We start from the raw sequence: 17,464 nt of genomic DNA on the forward strand, positions 1-17,464 counted from the left end.
TTTGGAAATGAATAACGAAATTATCACAACAGAGAAATGTCCACGTGTGCTACCTATATCCCCACCCCCCCAATAGAATCCCCATACTTTAACAATGACAGCTTCTCCATCCTAGAGATCAACAATTTCCAGGCTCAGTACTAGTCTGTGGTGACCTAAATTCCAGAACTGGACAAGAACCTGACACCCACATCACACAGGGGGACAGACACCTGCCTGGAGGTGGCAGCATTCCCTCCCCCTGATGCCCTCCTCGGCACAACTATGACAACATAACCAACAAAAAACGGGTCACAACTCCTGCAGCTCTGTCGGACGCTGGGTATGTACATAGTCAATAGTAGGTTCGAGGGGACTCCTACAGTACGTACACCTATAGCTCATCTCTTGGCAGTAGTACTGTCGTATACTTTATCACTGACCTCAAACCCAGAGTCTCTCAAAGCGTTCACAGTCGGTCCACTGTCAGAGGGCAGCAAAATCACACTCCACTTCAACAGAGCTATGCTCAATCATGAGGCATCAAAGCCAAAGGAACTGAATAATATGAAGAAATGGTATAGATGGAAGGAAAATAGTGGCAACAACAAATAGGCAACAACAAATTCAATCCCTTCTAAGAATTTAAAAAAGTATATATCCAACCCCCAGAGCCTACGCCTTCACTATGGTGAATCACTAAAACAATACACCTTCACTATGGTGAATCACTAAAACAATACACTTTCACTATGGTGAATCACTAAAACAATACACCTTCACTATGGTGAATCACTAAAACAATACACCTTCACTGTGGTGAATCACTAAAACAATACGCCTTCACTATGGTGAATCACTAAAACAATACGCCTTCACTATGGTGAATCACTAAAACAATACACCTTCACTATGGTGAATCACTAAAACAATACGCCTTCACTATGGTGAATCACTAAAACAATACCCCTTCACTATGGTGAATCACTAAAACAATACACCTTCACTATGGTGAATCACTAAAACAATATACCTTCACTATGGTGAATCACTAGAACAATACACCTTCACTATGGTGAATCACTAAAACAATACGCCTTCACTATGGTGAATCACTAGAACAATACACCTTCACTATGGTGAATCACTAAAACAATACGCCTTCACTATGGTGAATCACTAAAACAATACACCTTCACTATGGTGAATCACTAAAACAATACACCTTCACTATGGTGAATCACTAAAACAATACACCTTCACTATGGTGAATCACTAAAACAATACACCTTCACTATGGTGAATCACTAAAACAATACACCTTCACTATGCTGAATCACTAAACAGTACACCTTCACTATGGTGAATCACTAAAACAATACACCTTCACTATGGTGAATCACTAGAACAATACACCTTCGCTAAGGTGAATCACTAAAACAATACACCTTCACTATGGTGAATCACTAGAACAATACACCTTCACTATGGTGAATCACTAAAACAATACACCTTCACTATGGTGAATCACTAGAACAATACACCTTCACTATGGTGAATCACTAAAACAGTACACCTTCACTATGTTGAATCACTAAAACAGTACACCTTCACTATGGTGAATCACTAAAACAAAACACCTTCACTATGGTGAATCACTAAAACAATACAGAAATACACTACTGAAGAAGAAGGAACAGCACTTTATAAATCTGTTCAATGTAATTGAAGAATCCATGAATCTAACCACTTCTGGGAAAATTGGAAAAAAAAAAAAAAAAAATGTATGGATAACCACTTCTCCAATCTTTTTGTCTCTATAACAAAACAAACAAACAGCAAAACTTAGAATCAACTATTAAAGACTACCAGAACACTCTGGATTCTCCAATTACATTGAATGAACTACAGGACAAAATACAAACCCTCCAACCCCAAAAGGCCCCAAAAATTTGGTATTTGGTATTTTATTAGGATCCCCATTAGCTGTTGCAAAAGCAGCAGCTACTCTTCCTGGGGTCCATACAAAACATGAAACATAATACAGAACATCATTAGGCAAGAGCAGCTCAAGGACAGAACTACATACATTTTTAAAAAGGCACACTTGGCCTACATATCAATGCATACACACAAACTATCTAGGTCAAATAGGGGAGAGGCGTTGTGCCGTGAGGTGTTGCTTTATCTGTTTTTGACACCAGTTTTGCTGTTTATTGGAGCAATATGAGATGGAAGGAAGTTCCATGCAATAAGGGCTCTATATAATACTGTACGTTTTCTTGAATTTGTTCTGGATTTAGGGACTATGAAAAGACCCCTGGTGGCATGTCTGGTGGGATAAGTGTGTGTGTCAGAGCTGTGTTTAAGGTACTATGCAAACAATTTGGGATTTTCAACACAATAATGTGTCTTATAAAAAGAAAAAGTGATGCAGTCAGTCTCTCCTCAACTCTGAGCCAAGAGAGTCTGGCATGCATAGTTTTAATATTAGCCCTCTGACTACAATTAAGAGCAAAACATACCGCTCTGTTCTGGGCCAGCTGCATCTTAACTAGGTCTTTTGTTGCAGCACTGGACCACACTACTGGACAATAATCAAGATTAGACAAAACTAGAGCCTGCAGAACTTGCTTTTTGGAGTGTGGTATCAAAAAAGCAGAGCATCTCTTTATTACGGATAGACCTCTCAAATTAAACTGCCTGCTACTCGGGCCCAGAAGATATGATATGCATATACTGGTATATTTGGATAGAAAACACTCTAAAGTATCAAAAACTGTTAAAATAGTGTCTGTGAGTATAACAGAACTGATTTGGCAGGCAAAAACCTAAGAAAATGTCATTCAGGAAGTCGTTTTTTGTTTTGGTTTGTAGTTTTCTATTCAATGCCATTACAGTATCCATTGAATTAGGACTCAAATTGCAGTTCCTGTGCCTTCCACTAGATGTCAACAGTCTTTAGAAATTGTTTCAGGCTTGTATTCTGGAAAATGAGGGAGTAAGTGCAGTCTGAATGTGTGGACCCTGCCGTGTCACAGAGCTTTTTCATGCATAATCCTGAGAGCGTGCCTGTCTTGTTTACTTTTTATATTGACAACGTTATTGTCCGGTTGAAATATTATCGATTATTTAGGCTAAAAACAACCTGAGGATTGAATATAAACATTGTTTGACATGTTTCTATGAACTTTACTGATACAATTTAGATTTTTTTGTCTGCCTGTTTTGACTGCGTTTGAGCCTGTGGATTACTGGAGAAAACGTGTGAACAAAACGGAGGTTTTTGGATATAATGAGACTTTATTGAACAAAAGGAACATTTATTGAGTAAATTAATGTCTTCTGAGTGCAACCATATGAAGATCATCAAAGGTAAGGGATTAATTTTATCTCTATTTCTGACATGTGTAACTCTTCTACTTGGCTGGTTACTGTTTGTAATGATTTGTCTGCTGAGCTATGTTCTCAAATAATAGTAAGGTATGCTTTCGCCGTAAAGCAATTTTTAAAATCGTGGTTGGATTCAAAAGAAGTTCATCTTTAAACCTACGTGAAATGTTTTGTTTTCTGAATTTTTATAATGAGTACTTCTGTATTTGAATTTGGCGCTCTGCAATCTCACTGACGCTAGCGTCCCACATACCCTAGAGAGGTTAATGAATGATTTGTACCAAATACAATGCTCTTAGTTTTAGAGATGTTCAGGACCAGTTTATTACTGTCCACCCATTCCAAAACAGACTGCAACTCGTTGTTAAGGGTTTCAGTGACTTAATTTGCTGTGGTTGCTGATGCGTATATGGACACACATGCTTTGTTAAATGCCTGTGGCAGGTCATTGGTAAAAATAGAAAAGAGTAGGAGTGGCTATAGAGTCAGCTACCATCCTCAGTAGCTTTCCATCTAAGTTGTAAATGCCAGGAGGTTTGTCATTATTGATCGTTAACACACATTTTTCCACCTCTCCCATGCTAACTTTACAAAATTCAAACTTGCACTGCTTTTCTTTCATTATTTGTTTTTTTATACATTAATATAATTGCTCACTGTTTGTCGTGGGCATTTCCTGCCTAAGTTTGCCCACTTTGCCAATGAAATAATCATAAAAATAATTGGCAACATCAAATGGTTTTGTGATAAATAAGCCATCTGATTCGATGAAAGGTGGAGTTTTTGTGTTTCCATTTCTGTTTTTGTCCGATGTAACGCTGACCAGAATGAGCGTTTGGATATGTATACCAAACGCGCTAACAAAAGAAGGTATTTGGACATAAATAACGGATATAATCGAACAAAACAAACATTTATTGTGGACCTGGGATTCCTGGAGTGCTTTCTGATGTAGATCATCAAAGGTAAGGGAATGTTTATCATGTAATTTCTTGTTTATGTTGACACCATCGTTGCGGCTATTGTGATTTTTACTTCTGAGCGCCGTCTCAGATTATTGCATGGGTTTATTTTTCTGTAAAGTTTTTTTGAAATCTGACACAGCGGTTGCATTAAGGAGAGGTATATCTATAATTCCATGTGTATAACTTGTATTATCATCTACATTTATGATGAGTATTTCTGTTGAATCGATGTGGCTAAGCAAAATCACTGGATGTTTTTGGAACTAGTGAATGTAACGCGCCAATGTAAACTCATATTTTGATAAATATTAACTTTATCAAACAAAACATACATGTATTGTGTAACATGAAGTCCTATGAGTGTCATCTGATGAAGATGATCAAAGGTTAGTGATTCATTTTATCTCTATGTGTGGTTTTTGTGACTGGCTGGAAAATCTTTTGCTGGAAAAACTGTTGTGTTTTTCTGTGGCTATGTGGTGTCCTAACATAATCGTTTGTCGTGCTTTTGCTATAAAGCATATTTGAAATGGGACACTGTGGTGTGATTAACAACGAGATTAGCTTTAATAGCTTTAAAATGGTATGAGATACATGTATGTTTGAGAAATTTTAATTATGAGATTTTTGATGTTTTGAAATTGGCGCCCTGCACTTTGACTGGCTGTTGTCATATCGCTCCCGTTAACAGGATTGCAGCCATAAGTAGTTTTAACAGGTGCATGTTTATCAATAATTGGAAGAAGCAATTTCATAAATTCATCAAGTGCAGCGTCTGGATACTCCTCATTAATCACATCAGACAAACAAATATTTTTAAACATCATCCCCATAAGAGTCACAGCAAAATCTTTTGTATGATCTCTTATACACTATTGCACTTTGGCTTTACTGGATATAGCCACTATATTGTGATCACTGCATCCAATGGGTACGGATATAAACTCAGCAAAAAAGAAATATCCTCTCACTGTCAACTGCGTTTATTTTCAGCAAACTTAACATGTGTAACTATTTGTATGAACATAAGATTCAACAACTGAGACATAAACTGAACAAGTTTCACAGACATGTGGCTAACAGAAATGGAATAATGTGTCCGTGAACAAAGGGGGGTCAAAATCAAAAGTAACAGTCAGTATCTGGTGTGGCCACCAGCTGCATTAAGTTCTGCAGTGCATCTCCTCATCATGGACTGCACCAGATTTGCCAGTTCTTGCTGTGAGATGTTACCCCACTCTTCCACCAAGGCACCTGCAAGATCCCGGACATTTCTGGAGGGAATGGCCCTAGCCCTCACCCTCCGATCCAACAGGTCCCAGACGTTCTCAATGGGATTGAGATCCGGGCTCTTCGCTGGCCATGTCGGAACACTGACATCCCTGTCTTGCAGGAAATCATGCACAGAACGAGCAGTATGGCTGGTGGCATTGTCATGCTGGAGGGTCATGTCAGGATGAGCCTGCAGGAAGGGTACTACAGGGAGGATGTATTCCCTGTAACGCACAGTGTTGAGATTGCCTGCAATGACAACAAGCTCAGTCCGATGATGCTGTAACACACCACCCCAGACCATGACAGACCCTCCACCTCCAAATCGATCCCGTTCCAGAATACAGGCCTCGGTGTAAAGCTCATTCCTTCGAAGATAAACGCGAATCTGACCATCACCCCTGGTGAGACAAAACCGCGACTCGTCAGTGAAGAGCACTTTTTGCCAGTCCTGTCTGGTCCAGTGACGGTGGGCTTGTGCCCATAGCGACGTTGTTGCCGGTGATGTCTGGTGAGGACCTGCCTTACAGCAAGCCTAAAAGCCCTCAGTCCAGCCTCTCTCAGCCTATTGCGGACAGTCTGAGCACTGATGGAGGGATTGTGCGTTCCTGGTGTAACTCGCAGTTGTTGTTGCCATCTTGTACCTGTCCCGCAGGTGTGATGTTCGAATGTACCGATCCTGTGCAGGTGTTGTTACACGTGTTCTGCCACTGCGAAGATGATCAGCTGTCTGTCCTGTCTCCCTGTAGCGCTGTTTTAGGCATCTCACAGTACGGACATTGCAATCTCACAGTATGGCCACATCTGCAGTCCTCATCCCTCCTTGCCGCATGCCTAAGGCACATTCATGCAGATGAGCAGGGACCCTGGGCATCTTTCTTTTTGTGTTTTCCAGAGTCAGTAGAAAGGCCTCTTTAGTGTCCTAAGTTTTCATAACTGTGACCTTATTTGCCTAGCGTCTGTAAGCTGTTTGTGTCTTAATGACCTTTCCACAAGTGCATGTTCATTAATTGTTTATGGTTCATTGAGCAAGCATCGGAAACAGTGTTTAAACCCTTTACAATGAAGATCTGTAAAGTTACTTGGATTTTTACGAATTATCTTTGAAAGACAGGGTCCTGAAAAAGGGACGTTTCCTTTTTTGCTGAGTTTATCTTTAGAACAAAGTTACAGTATTAGTAAAAATGTGATCGATACATGTGGATGATCTTGTTCCTGTAGTGTTTGTAAACACCCTGGTATGTTGATTAATAACCTGAACCAGAGTACAGGCACTGGTTACAGTAAGAACCTTCCTCTTGAGCGGACAGCTTGATGAAAACCAGTCAATATTCAGGTCCCCAAGAAAGTAGACCTCTCTGTTTAAATCACATACACGATCAAGCATTTCACACAAATTATTTAGATACTGACTGTTAGCACTTGGTGGCCTACAGAAACAGCCCAAAATAATAGGCTTTAGATGTGCCAAGTGAACCTGCAACCACAACACTTCAATAACACTTGACATAAAATCTTCTCTAAGCATTACAGGAATATGGCTCTGAATATATACATTAACTCCTCCCCCATAAGCATTTCTGTCTCTTCTATAAATGTTATATCCTTGTATTACTACTGATGTATCATCAAATGAATGATCTAAGTGAGTCTCAGAAATTGCAAATATATGAATGTTATCTGATGTTAGCAAGTTATTGATTTCATTAACCTTATTTCTAAGGCTACATATATTAATATGGGCTATTTCCAGCACTTTCCTGGGGAGCTTATCAGAGATAGACATAATATTGAAAAGAGCAGACAAAGCAAGATAAAAAAATATACAATCAGCAGTCCATTAATCAATTGGTGTGTGTGTGTGTGTGTGTGTGTGTGTGTGCTGAGGGGTTGAGGCTACGAACCCATAGGCTTGGCTCTCTCATCCCTTTCAGGCTTTTGGGAGGGTGGACATTTCGTAGGAGATGTACGCAATTTCCCCCACACGCACTGGCAGCTCTCATGGCTGGGATCAGTTCTTTCCTTTCTGGCGCACAGCTTCAGGATAGTCCTCATTGAGGAAGATATACGTTCCTCTCAAGTTCATGGCTCTTTCCAGAACAGCTACCTTGTCCTTGAACCTTGGGAAATTGACCACTATCGGCCTGGGCTGGTGGTGGGTTTTCCAGTCCTGTGGGCACGCTCCACCTCAATCCTCCTGTAGTCCATCATACATTTCTCAGAGGTCATTTCCCTCACTCTGTCCTCATACTCCATCCAGGTCTCATGTGGAGATTCTGCAATTCCGTCCACAATCATGTTGTTTCGTCTTGATTGTCCCTCATATTCTGATTTATCTGTCATTGCTATCATGGAATCACAGACAGAACAGATGTCCTCTCGCAATGACTTATAGATTGCTGTCAACTTGCCGTCCTCCTGTTTCAACTCATCGAGCTGACCCTGGGAGAACTGCAAACTGTTCTTCAGGTCCTGGACCTCTCTGGTCAGGTCGTCCATTATTTTATTAGTAGAATCCACGAGTATTTGGACAAAACACTTTCAACTATTTTCTTGTTGTAACAACTGCTTATAGGTCTCTTTTTGTTTGTTTAAAAGATCCTTCACGTGTGATAGAGAGACACCACTGGCACTGTTCTTAACGGTACTCCCGCCAGCTTTGGTCTTTGTCGTGGTAGCAACGTTGGTTAGGCTGTTACTCCCCGCAGTTCCAGACAAGGCAGATCACGGGGAAAATTGAAAACAACAAACAGCAGGGATATAGACAGCCACAAACCCGGGACAATCTGCGGTTCCAGCCACAATGACTAACCTCGTCGCGGGCTGCATTCAAGAACACCTCGCTAGCTTGATGTCCAGCTAGCTAGCAGCTAGGCTAGCTTGATGTCCGGCTAGCAGTGACGCCAAATAGCTCCTCAGACCCGTCCTTGGTCGACAGGATCAATGGGAAGATACAAGCAGTCCCAACAACTGATGCCAACTGTGTCGCGGTATCCAACATAAGAAGCTAGGTAGCTACCAAGAACTTTCCAATATACTTCTAAACAACAAACTTTCCAAACAAACAAAACCAAGCTCTTCCTCGTTCCGCTTACAACAGGAAGTGACGATGTTCAAGACCAAAGGACAGATTTCCACCGGTTTAATGTCCATTGCTGTGGGGTTGATGGCATCTTAAATGAAATGATAAAATATACAGACCACAAATTCCAATTGGCTATACTTAAACTCTTTAACATCATCCTCAGCTCTGGCCTATTCCCCAATATTTGGAACCAAGGACTGATCACCCCATTCCACAAAAGTAGAGACAAATTTGACCACAATAACTACTGTGGGATATGCATCAACAGCAACCTTGGGAAAATCATCTGCATTATCATTAACAGCAGACTTGTCACGACTTCTACCGAAGTCGGTTCCTCTCTTTGTTTGGGCGGCGGTCAGCGTCACCGGTCGGCGTCACCGGTCTTCTAGCCATCGTCGATCCACTTTTCATTTTCCACTTGTTTTGTCTTGTTTTCCAACACACCTGGTTTTAATTTCCCTCATTAATTGTTGTGTGTTTAACCCTCTGTTCCCCCCATGTCTTTGTGTGTAATTGTTTGTTGTAAGTGCTTGTGCACATGTTGACTGGTGCGAGTTGGCTTTTGTACCCATGTTGGTTATTTCTTTATGCCGTTGGTTTTGCAATTAAACTGCTCCGGCTGTTACCTAGTTCTGCTCTCCTGCGTCTGACTTCCCTGCCACCAGTTACGCACCCCTTACAAGACTTGTACATTTCCGCAGTGAAAACAATGTACTGAACAAATGTCAAATTGCCATTTTACCAAATGACTGTACAACAGATCCCGTTTTCACCCTGCATACCCTAATTGACAAGCAAACAAACCAAAACAAAGTCTTCTCATGCTTTGTTGATTTCAAAAAAGCTTTCGACTCAATTTGTCATGAGGACCTGCAATACAAATTGATAGAATGTGGTGTTGGGGGAAAAACATACGACATTATAAAATCCATGTACACAAAAAACAAGTGTGTGGTTAAAATTGGCAAACATATCTTTCCACAGGGCCGGGGGTCAGACAGGGATGCAGCTTAAGCCCCACCCTCTTCAACGTATATATATAAATGAATTGGCACGGGCACTCGAACAGTCTGCAGCACCCGGCCTCACCCTACTAGAATCTGAAGTCAAATGTCTACTGTTTGTTGATTATCTGGTGCTTCTGTCCCCAACCAAGGAGGGCCTACAGCAGCACCTAGATCTTCTGCACAGATTCTGTCAGTCCTGGGTCCTGACAGTAAATTTCATTAAGACAAAAATAATGGTGTTCCAAAAAAGGTCCAGTTGCCAGGACCACAAATACAAATTCCACCTAGACACCGTTGCCCTAGAGCACACAAACAAATACATACCTTGGCATAAACATCAGCGCCACAGCTAACTTACACAAAGCTGTGAACGAGCTGAGAGACAAGGCAAGAAGGGCCTTCTATGCCATCAAAAGGAACATACAATTTGACATACCAATTAGGATCTGGCTAAAAAGTCTTGAATCAGTTATAGAACACATTGCCCTTCATGGTTGTGGGGTCTGGGGTCCGCTCACCAATCAATAATTCACAAAATGGGACAAACACCGAATTGAGAATCTGCATGCAGAATTCTGCAAATATATCCTCTGTTTACAACATAAAACACAAAATAATGCATGCAGAGCAGAAGTGGGCCGATACCAGTTAATGATCAAAATCCAGAAAAGAGTCGTTAAATTCTACAACCACCTAAAAGGAAGCAATTCCCAAAACGTACATAACAAAGCTATCACCTACAGAGAAATCAACCTGGAGAAGAGTCACCTAAGCAAGCTGGTCCTGGGGCTCTGTTCACCAACTCAAACAGACCCCACAGAGCCCCAGGACAGCAACACAATTAGACCCAACCAAATCATGAGAAAACAAAAAGAGAATTACTTGACACATTGGAAACAATTAACAAAAAAACAGAGCAAACGAGAATGCTGTCTGGCCCTAAACAGAGAGTACACAGTGGCAGAATACCTGACCCCTTTGACTGACCCAAAATGAAGGAAATCTTTGACTATGTACAGACTCAGTGAGCATAGCCTTGCTATTGAGAAAGGCCGCCAAAGGCAGACCGAGCTCTCAAGAGAAGACAGGCTATGTGCACACTGCCCACAAAATGAGGTGGAAACTGAGCTGCACTTCCTAACCTCCTGCCAAATGTATGACCATATTAGAGACACATATTTCCCTCAGATTACACAGACCCACAAAGAATTTGAAAACAAATCCAATTTTGATAAACTCCCATATCTATTGGGTGAAATACCACAGTGTGCCATCACAGCAGCAAGATTTGTGACCTGTTGCCACAAGAAAAGGGCAACCAGTGAAGAACAAACATCGTTGTAAATACAACCTATATTTATGTTTATTTATTTTCCATTTTGTACTTTTAACTATTTGCACATCATAACAACACTGTATATAGACAGTGTAAAACAAAATGTGAGTGTAATGTTTACTGTTAATCTTTTATTGTTAACTTTTGTTTATGATCTATTTCACTTGCTTTGGCAATGTTAACATGTTTCCCATGCCAATGAAGGTCCTTAAATTGAAATTGAGAGAGAGAGAGAGAGCTCTCACTGTTGAGTAAAATATTAGATAAAGTCATGCCTTTCCTATAAAGGGGAGAATTCATTAACTGATAAAGTTATTTTCTCCTCATGTGACACCTAAAAGCACTACCTTTAAAGTAAAAGGGAAAGAGAACCCCTGAATTGCGGTTGTTTGACGATGAATACGTGAGAGCAAGCTTGCTTAAATCGGCAATAAAATGACACCCAGACCAGCTGTGCATGAAAGACCTTGAAATAACTTTTCCTTTCATCGATGACAGGGGTAATAGTCATTACACTGAAACAAATGAGTTTCTAAAACGGCCCGGCTAAAGATATCATAACTGAGTGTGCAACATAAAGCACACCATAGCATAAAATATGCATCAATGAGCCATTGTGTAATATTGTCACGGTGCTCAGCCTAAGAGACTGTAAAGGACAGAGAGATCGTGCCAGCCATTTGCTTAAAAAAAAAGTAATGGAGTGTCAGATTTAGTGCTGTCCAATGAAGGCGCCTGATACTTACTCTAGGATGTCATGCTACTCCTGATTGGCCTGTATCTCTTCTCTTTCTCCACATTGTACAGTCATCCTGTAATGTTGTCCTACAAATGAGAATGCACTTACTTACACCTATGGGATCTATGCTAGTCCTATCCAGTCTGTACACCTATGGGATCTATGCTAGTCCTATCCAGTCCGTACACCTATGGGATCTATGCTAGTCCTATCCAGTCCTTATAGTCTACCTCTCATATCTGCCCACAGTTGAGACGCGAGACATCCTACGTTGGGAGCCCGGGGAGCCCGCCAGGTGGCTCTTGCCCTTCAGCAGGTGCTTGTACTTGGAGTTGTGACGGAGCCAGCGCAGCAACGCCTCGCATGCATCCTGCCTCATGCCCGTGTTGGTCAGGCTCACCGCCAGGGCCATGAGGGCTTGGAGGTTATTGGGGTGGAGCTCGAGACACCTGGAGATACAGAGAGAGGAGGCCAAGGGTGGGTTAAGGGTGGTAATTAGTACTTCAAAGGGTTTGACAGACACTAATTGGAACAGGGAACATCAGGAGGCACCTAATGATGCCTGGGGTCAGGTGGCAATGACCACTCACCCCAGATATATTGCCTTCAAAAGCATTTGTTCGTAGGAGTTACTTTGGTGCGTAGACTTGAAATTGCTGTTGCTACTGTTTACATTTAAAGTTAACCGTAGTGTCGCTGTTGCATCAGAGGAAAATAGCACTATGTTGGACAAACAACAAGGATTAGAGAGCACTCAGGGATGAGCCAAAAACAGATTTAGCTTTCATCAAGATAATGTTTCACTGAGATGTGTGACAGACTGACAGTCAATGCTTCAACTTCCTTAAAAGCTTGTAATGACGGGAAAACCAAATCATTTCTGTCAGACTTGCTACTGTGCCATGGGTCACTGGCTGCTATATAAAGTTTGTATACGATAGGTATGCTGTGCAAACGCTCCGTTCATCGTTTTAAGATAAAAATCTGCAACTATTTTTGTTGTTGTTGCCGTTATATGTTTTCCTCAGAGTTCTCTAATCCAGACAGGAATACACATCAACAATGGGCCTACATTAACTGTCAGCTAAAACACATAATGGAAAATAGAAGCAGTGTAGCATTAATAATAGCAAAGTGCTGGATTTCAGGGGATTACAGTCATTCTGAGAAGATCATTTAAAAGCTTAAGTTTTAAACCATTGGTTTTAACACCAATAATTAATTAACTCAAAAACTGTTGATTTACTTTTTGTAAATCAACAGTTCTATTGTAGGTTAGAAAATTTTTGTTTAACAAGTAATATATATATATTATATTATATATATATATATTATATATATATATATCTTTAAATATGTATAAAATTGTTGCCACCCCTGAATATTCTTAGAAATAAAAATTAACTAAATTAAATCTGCATTAACATTCCACTTTTTAAAATTAATCTAATTTTAAGGAACTGTATTGTGGCCTTCCATTGCTTCCTGTTTCACTGGTGTATAAAAATGAGGTAATGCAATTGTAAAATCTCTTTGTCAAATAAAATCTAATTGTATTTGTCACATGCTCCAAATACAACTGATGTAGACTTTACCGTGAAATGCTTATGAGCCCTTTCCAACGATGTAGAGTTTAAAATAATAATACAAATAAAATAGTAACACGAGGAATAAAATAAAATACACAAGAATGGAGCTATTTACTGGGAGTACCAGTACCAGATCACTGTGGAGGTATATACAGGAAGTACCAGTACCAGATCACTGTGGAGCTATATACAGGAAGTACCAGTACCAGATCACTGTGGAGCTATATACAGGAAGTACCAGTACCAGATCACTGTGGAGCTATATACAGGAAGTACCAGTACCAGATCACTGTGGAGCTATATACAGGAAGTACCAGTACCAGATCACTGTGGAGCTATTACTGGGAGTACCAGTACCAGATCACTGTGGAGCTATATACAGGAAGTACCAGTACCAGATCACTGTGGAGCTATATACAGGAAGTACCAGTACCAGATCACTGTGGAGCTATATACAGGAAGTACCAGTACCAGATCACTGTGGAGCTATATACAGGAAGTACCAGTACCAGATCACTGTGGAGCTATATACAGGAAGTACCAGTACCAGATCACTGTGGAACTATATACAGGAAGCACCAGTACCAGATCACTGTGGAGCTATATACAGGAAGTACCAGTACCAGATCACTGTGGAGCTATATACAGGAAGTACCAGTACCAGATCACTGTGGAGCTATATACAGGAAGTACCAGTACCAGATCAATGTGCAGAGGTACAAAGTATTTGAGGTAGATATGTACATGAAGGCAGGGTAAAGTGACTAGGTATCAGGATAGATAATAATAAGGTATTTGAGGTAGATATGTACATGAAGGCAGGGTAAAGTGACTAGGCATCAGGATAGATAATAATACGAGTTAAATAAAGAACAGACTAGCAGCAGCAAGTGATTAGTGTAAAAAAATGTATGTGAATGTGTTTGGGTTTTGTGTGGCAGTGTCAATGTACTGTGTGTCTATGATCTATCCATCACAGAAAAAGAGAAGCGTTGAAGGGAAAATAACCACCTGGTGACCCGATTGTTTGTGTCCTTTCCCCTGGCCATCCAGACTAGGGGAGAATGGTCTGTGACCAGGGTGAAGTGGTAATACTTGCGAATGTCTAGTGCCCACTTCACCGCTAGACATTCTTTCTCAACAATAGAGTACTTTTTTTCTCTAGGTATCAGCTTTCGGCTGATGTACATGATGGGGTGCTCCTCCCCATTGTGTATCTGGGACAGAACGGCCCCTAGTCCCGTATCACATGCATCCGTCTGGACCACCATCGGCACCTGGAAATTGGGCGTTACGAGAATCGGATGGGAGCACAGCGCTTCCTTCAGACAGCTGAACGCCGCTTCTGTCTCGTCCGTCCATTTCACTGTTTTCGGGGGGCGGGCCCTGGTTAGATCGGTGAGGGGGGACGCTATAGCCGCAAAGTTGGGGATAAATCGGCTATAGTATCCTGCCAGTCCCAGGAAGGACTTGACCTGTGTCTTGGTGCATGGAACGGGCCAGTCACGTACCGCGTGAACCTTCCTCTCCTGGGGCTTGACGTTCCTCCATCCGATCAAATACCACAGGAACTCCACCTCCTCAAACCCAATTTGCATTTCTTGGGGTTCGCGGTCAACCCGAATTGTCTGAGCGCATCCAGCACCGCCTGGAAGTGCGTCAGGTGCTCTTCCCAACCTTGACTGTGGATGATGATATCATCCAGATAGGCTGCTGCGTACTGCTGGTGGGGTCGAAGCACTCTGTTCATCAGTCACTGGAATGTGGGCGGGTCTCTGTGGAGACCGAACAGGAGCACCCGGTACTGATACAATCCGTCTGGTGTCAAACGCCGTCTTCTCCCGGGAGGAGGCTGCCAATATCCTTTGGTCAGGTCAAGGGTACTGATGTACCGGGCCTTTCCCAATCGGTCGATGAGCTTGTCCACCTTCGGCATGGGCGTCGAACAAGCTTATGTATTTCACACCCCGGAAATCATTACAGAAACGGAGGCTACCGTCCAGTTTGGGCACCAACACGATGGGGCTGCACCATGCACTGTGGGACTCTTCAATGACCCCCATCCTCAACACACTTCCTGTTTCCCGGCCTTCCTTCGGGCCTCCGGAATCCAATATGGCCTCTTTCGTACTGTTTCCCCGGGCCGGGTACGGATATGGTGTTCAATGTGGGTCGTGAGGCCCGGCTTCTCGGAGAACACTGCCGTGTTCCGATCACCGAGCTCCATGAGCTCCTGCTTCTGGGCCGGGTCGAGGTCCTCATTGCTCGGGACCACCACTGGTACCGTTGGCGTCCTGGGTCCCGACCATAACTCTGCCAAGGCTGTGCCACTCTCGTGCCACTTCTTCAACAGGTTCAGGTGGTAAGTCTGTTAGGGTTTCCGTCTCCCCGGTTGCCGTACACGGTAATTGAGAGGTCCCAGCTTATCTATCACCTCGTATGGCCCGTGCCATGTTGCCAGGAACTTACTTTCGGCCGTGGGGATTAAGACCAACACCCTGTCTCCCACCTGGAATTCTCTGGGGCTGGGCTCCCCGATTGTAGACCTGGTCGGGTTGGGCCTTCTCCATATGTTCCCTCATGACTGGCCATATGGCTGTCATCCTCTCCCTCATCGTCTCTACCACACTGCGTAAGGGGGTTGGTTGGCCTTCCCACACCTCCTTGGCGAGGTCCAGTAGGCCGCGTGGCCTCCTCCCGTAGAGGAGTTTGAAAGAGGAAAACCCAGTGGAGGACTGGGGTACTTCTCGGATTGAGAACATTAGGTGCGTAGTAGCTGGTCCCAGTTATTCCCGTTCTGCTCGATGACCTTCCGCAGCATTTTGTTTGAGCGTTTTATTGAAGCGCTCAACGAGCCCATCCGTCTGCGGGTGAAAGACAGAGGTCTGGATCTGCTTGATCTGCAGGAGAGCACTCAACTATTTCATTAGACGGGACATAAACTCAGTACCTTGGTCTGTCAGGATCTCGTTCGGGATGCCCACCCGGCTAAAGAGGTGGAACAGCTCCCGGGCGATTCCCTTGGATATCGCCACACATAGGGGAAAGGCCTTGGAGTACAGGGTGGCATAATCTACTATAACCAGGATGTACTGGTGTCCCCTGTTTTTATCAGGGGTCCCACTATGTCCATGACAATGCGTTCAAAGGGCACCCCGATGATCGGTAGGGGGACCAGTGGTTTTCGGGAAGTGTGCTTTTGGGGCAGTGAGTTGACACTCCGAGCAGCTACAACAGTAGTCTTCCACGGCCCTCCTCATCCCGAGGTAGTGGAACCAGGTGGCGATCTGTTCCCGGGTCTTCTCCATTCCCAGTTGTGCCCCCAACAGGTGGGTGTGGGCCAGCTGAAGAATGGTTCCCACGTACCACCGGGGCAGCAACAATACCTCTCGAAGTTCCCCCTGTTGGCATGACACCTGATACAAAAGGTTATTCTTGATTTGGATTTGATTTGATTTACCTCCCACTGGGCCGTCCCGAATTGTCCCCTCAGTTGGTCCCCAGCAGGGGTCTAGACTGGCCCCTTGCAATCGAGGAGGGGGAGGCTGGGCTCCTCCTCCAATAGTCCCCCAGGGGGTCGGGTTCCGATGCCCGTAGATACAGGTTGGTCAACCGGTTGCTTCCGGGCTGCACAGGCGATTGGTCATCCCCGTTCTCTTTTTCGGCCAGCTCGTATCTTTTTCTTCAGCTCGTGCCCCCATAGGGCCGCAAACAGCGGACAATCCCGTCCCACTAAGAGAGGTACTGGCAACTCTGGTACTGCACCCACCATCATCTGGCAGCTCCCTTGTGGCATCACGATGTTGGTCCATACAGTTGGATACCGTTTTTTGTGTCACCGTGAACACAGGAAATGGACATCTCACTACCACGTTCGGTCTCCCAGTTCAGCAGGCTCGTGGTTACGAGCGTAACCATACTTCCGGAGTCTAATAGAGCTTCCGTGTCGTGTCCGTGAATCTTCTCTGGGACCATGGGTGCAGTTGATTTGTGGTGCACCCAACAGAAGTTGGCATAGTTCACGGCGTGACCCACCTCGCCTCCGGGGCTTGCTGATGGCATCGAATCCTCTCGAGCCGGGCAATTCCAGGCAATG

At 43.2% G+C, this 17,464-nt stretch overlaps 1 protein-coding gene across 5 annotated transcripts in view; it reads right to left on the minus strand.

Annotated features, from left to right (window-relative positions):
* The window catches only part of pex5la (peroxisomal biogenesis factor 5-like a), a 180,702-nt gene that overhangs the window by 15,067 nt on the left and 148,171 nt on the right, over window positions 1-17,464 (minus strand). For all 5 annotated transcript variants that reach the window (XR_005053504.1, XM_036989311.1, XM_036989309.1 and 2 more), the window contains one exon: window positions 12,010-12,228. Coding sequence is in view for 4 of the 5 variants with exons in the window: in XM_036989311.1 (XP_036845206.1) it covers window positions 12,010-12,228 (219 nt within the window). In the remaining variant the exon portion in view is untranslated. The remainder of the gene's footprint in view (window positions 1-12,009; window positions 12,229-17,464) is intronic.

Source organism: Oncorhynchus mykiss, chromosome 1 (genome assembly GCF_013265735.2).
Source record: "Oncorhynchus mykiss isolate Arlee chromosome 1, USDA_OmykA_1.1, whole genome shotgun sequence".
Classification (NCBI taxonomy): domain Eukaryota; kingdom Metazoa; phylum Chordata; class Actinopteri; order Salmoniformes; family Salmonidae; genus Oncorhynchus; species Oncorhynchus mykiss.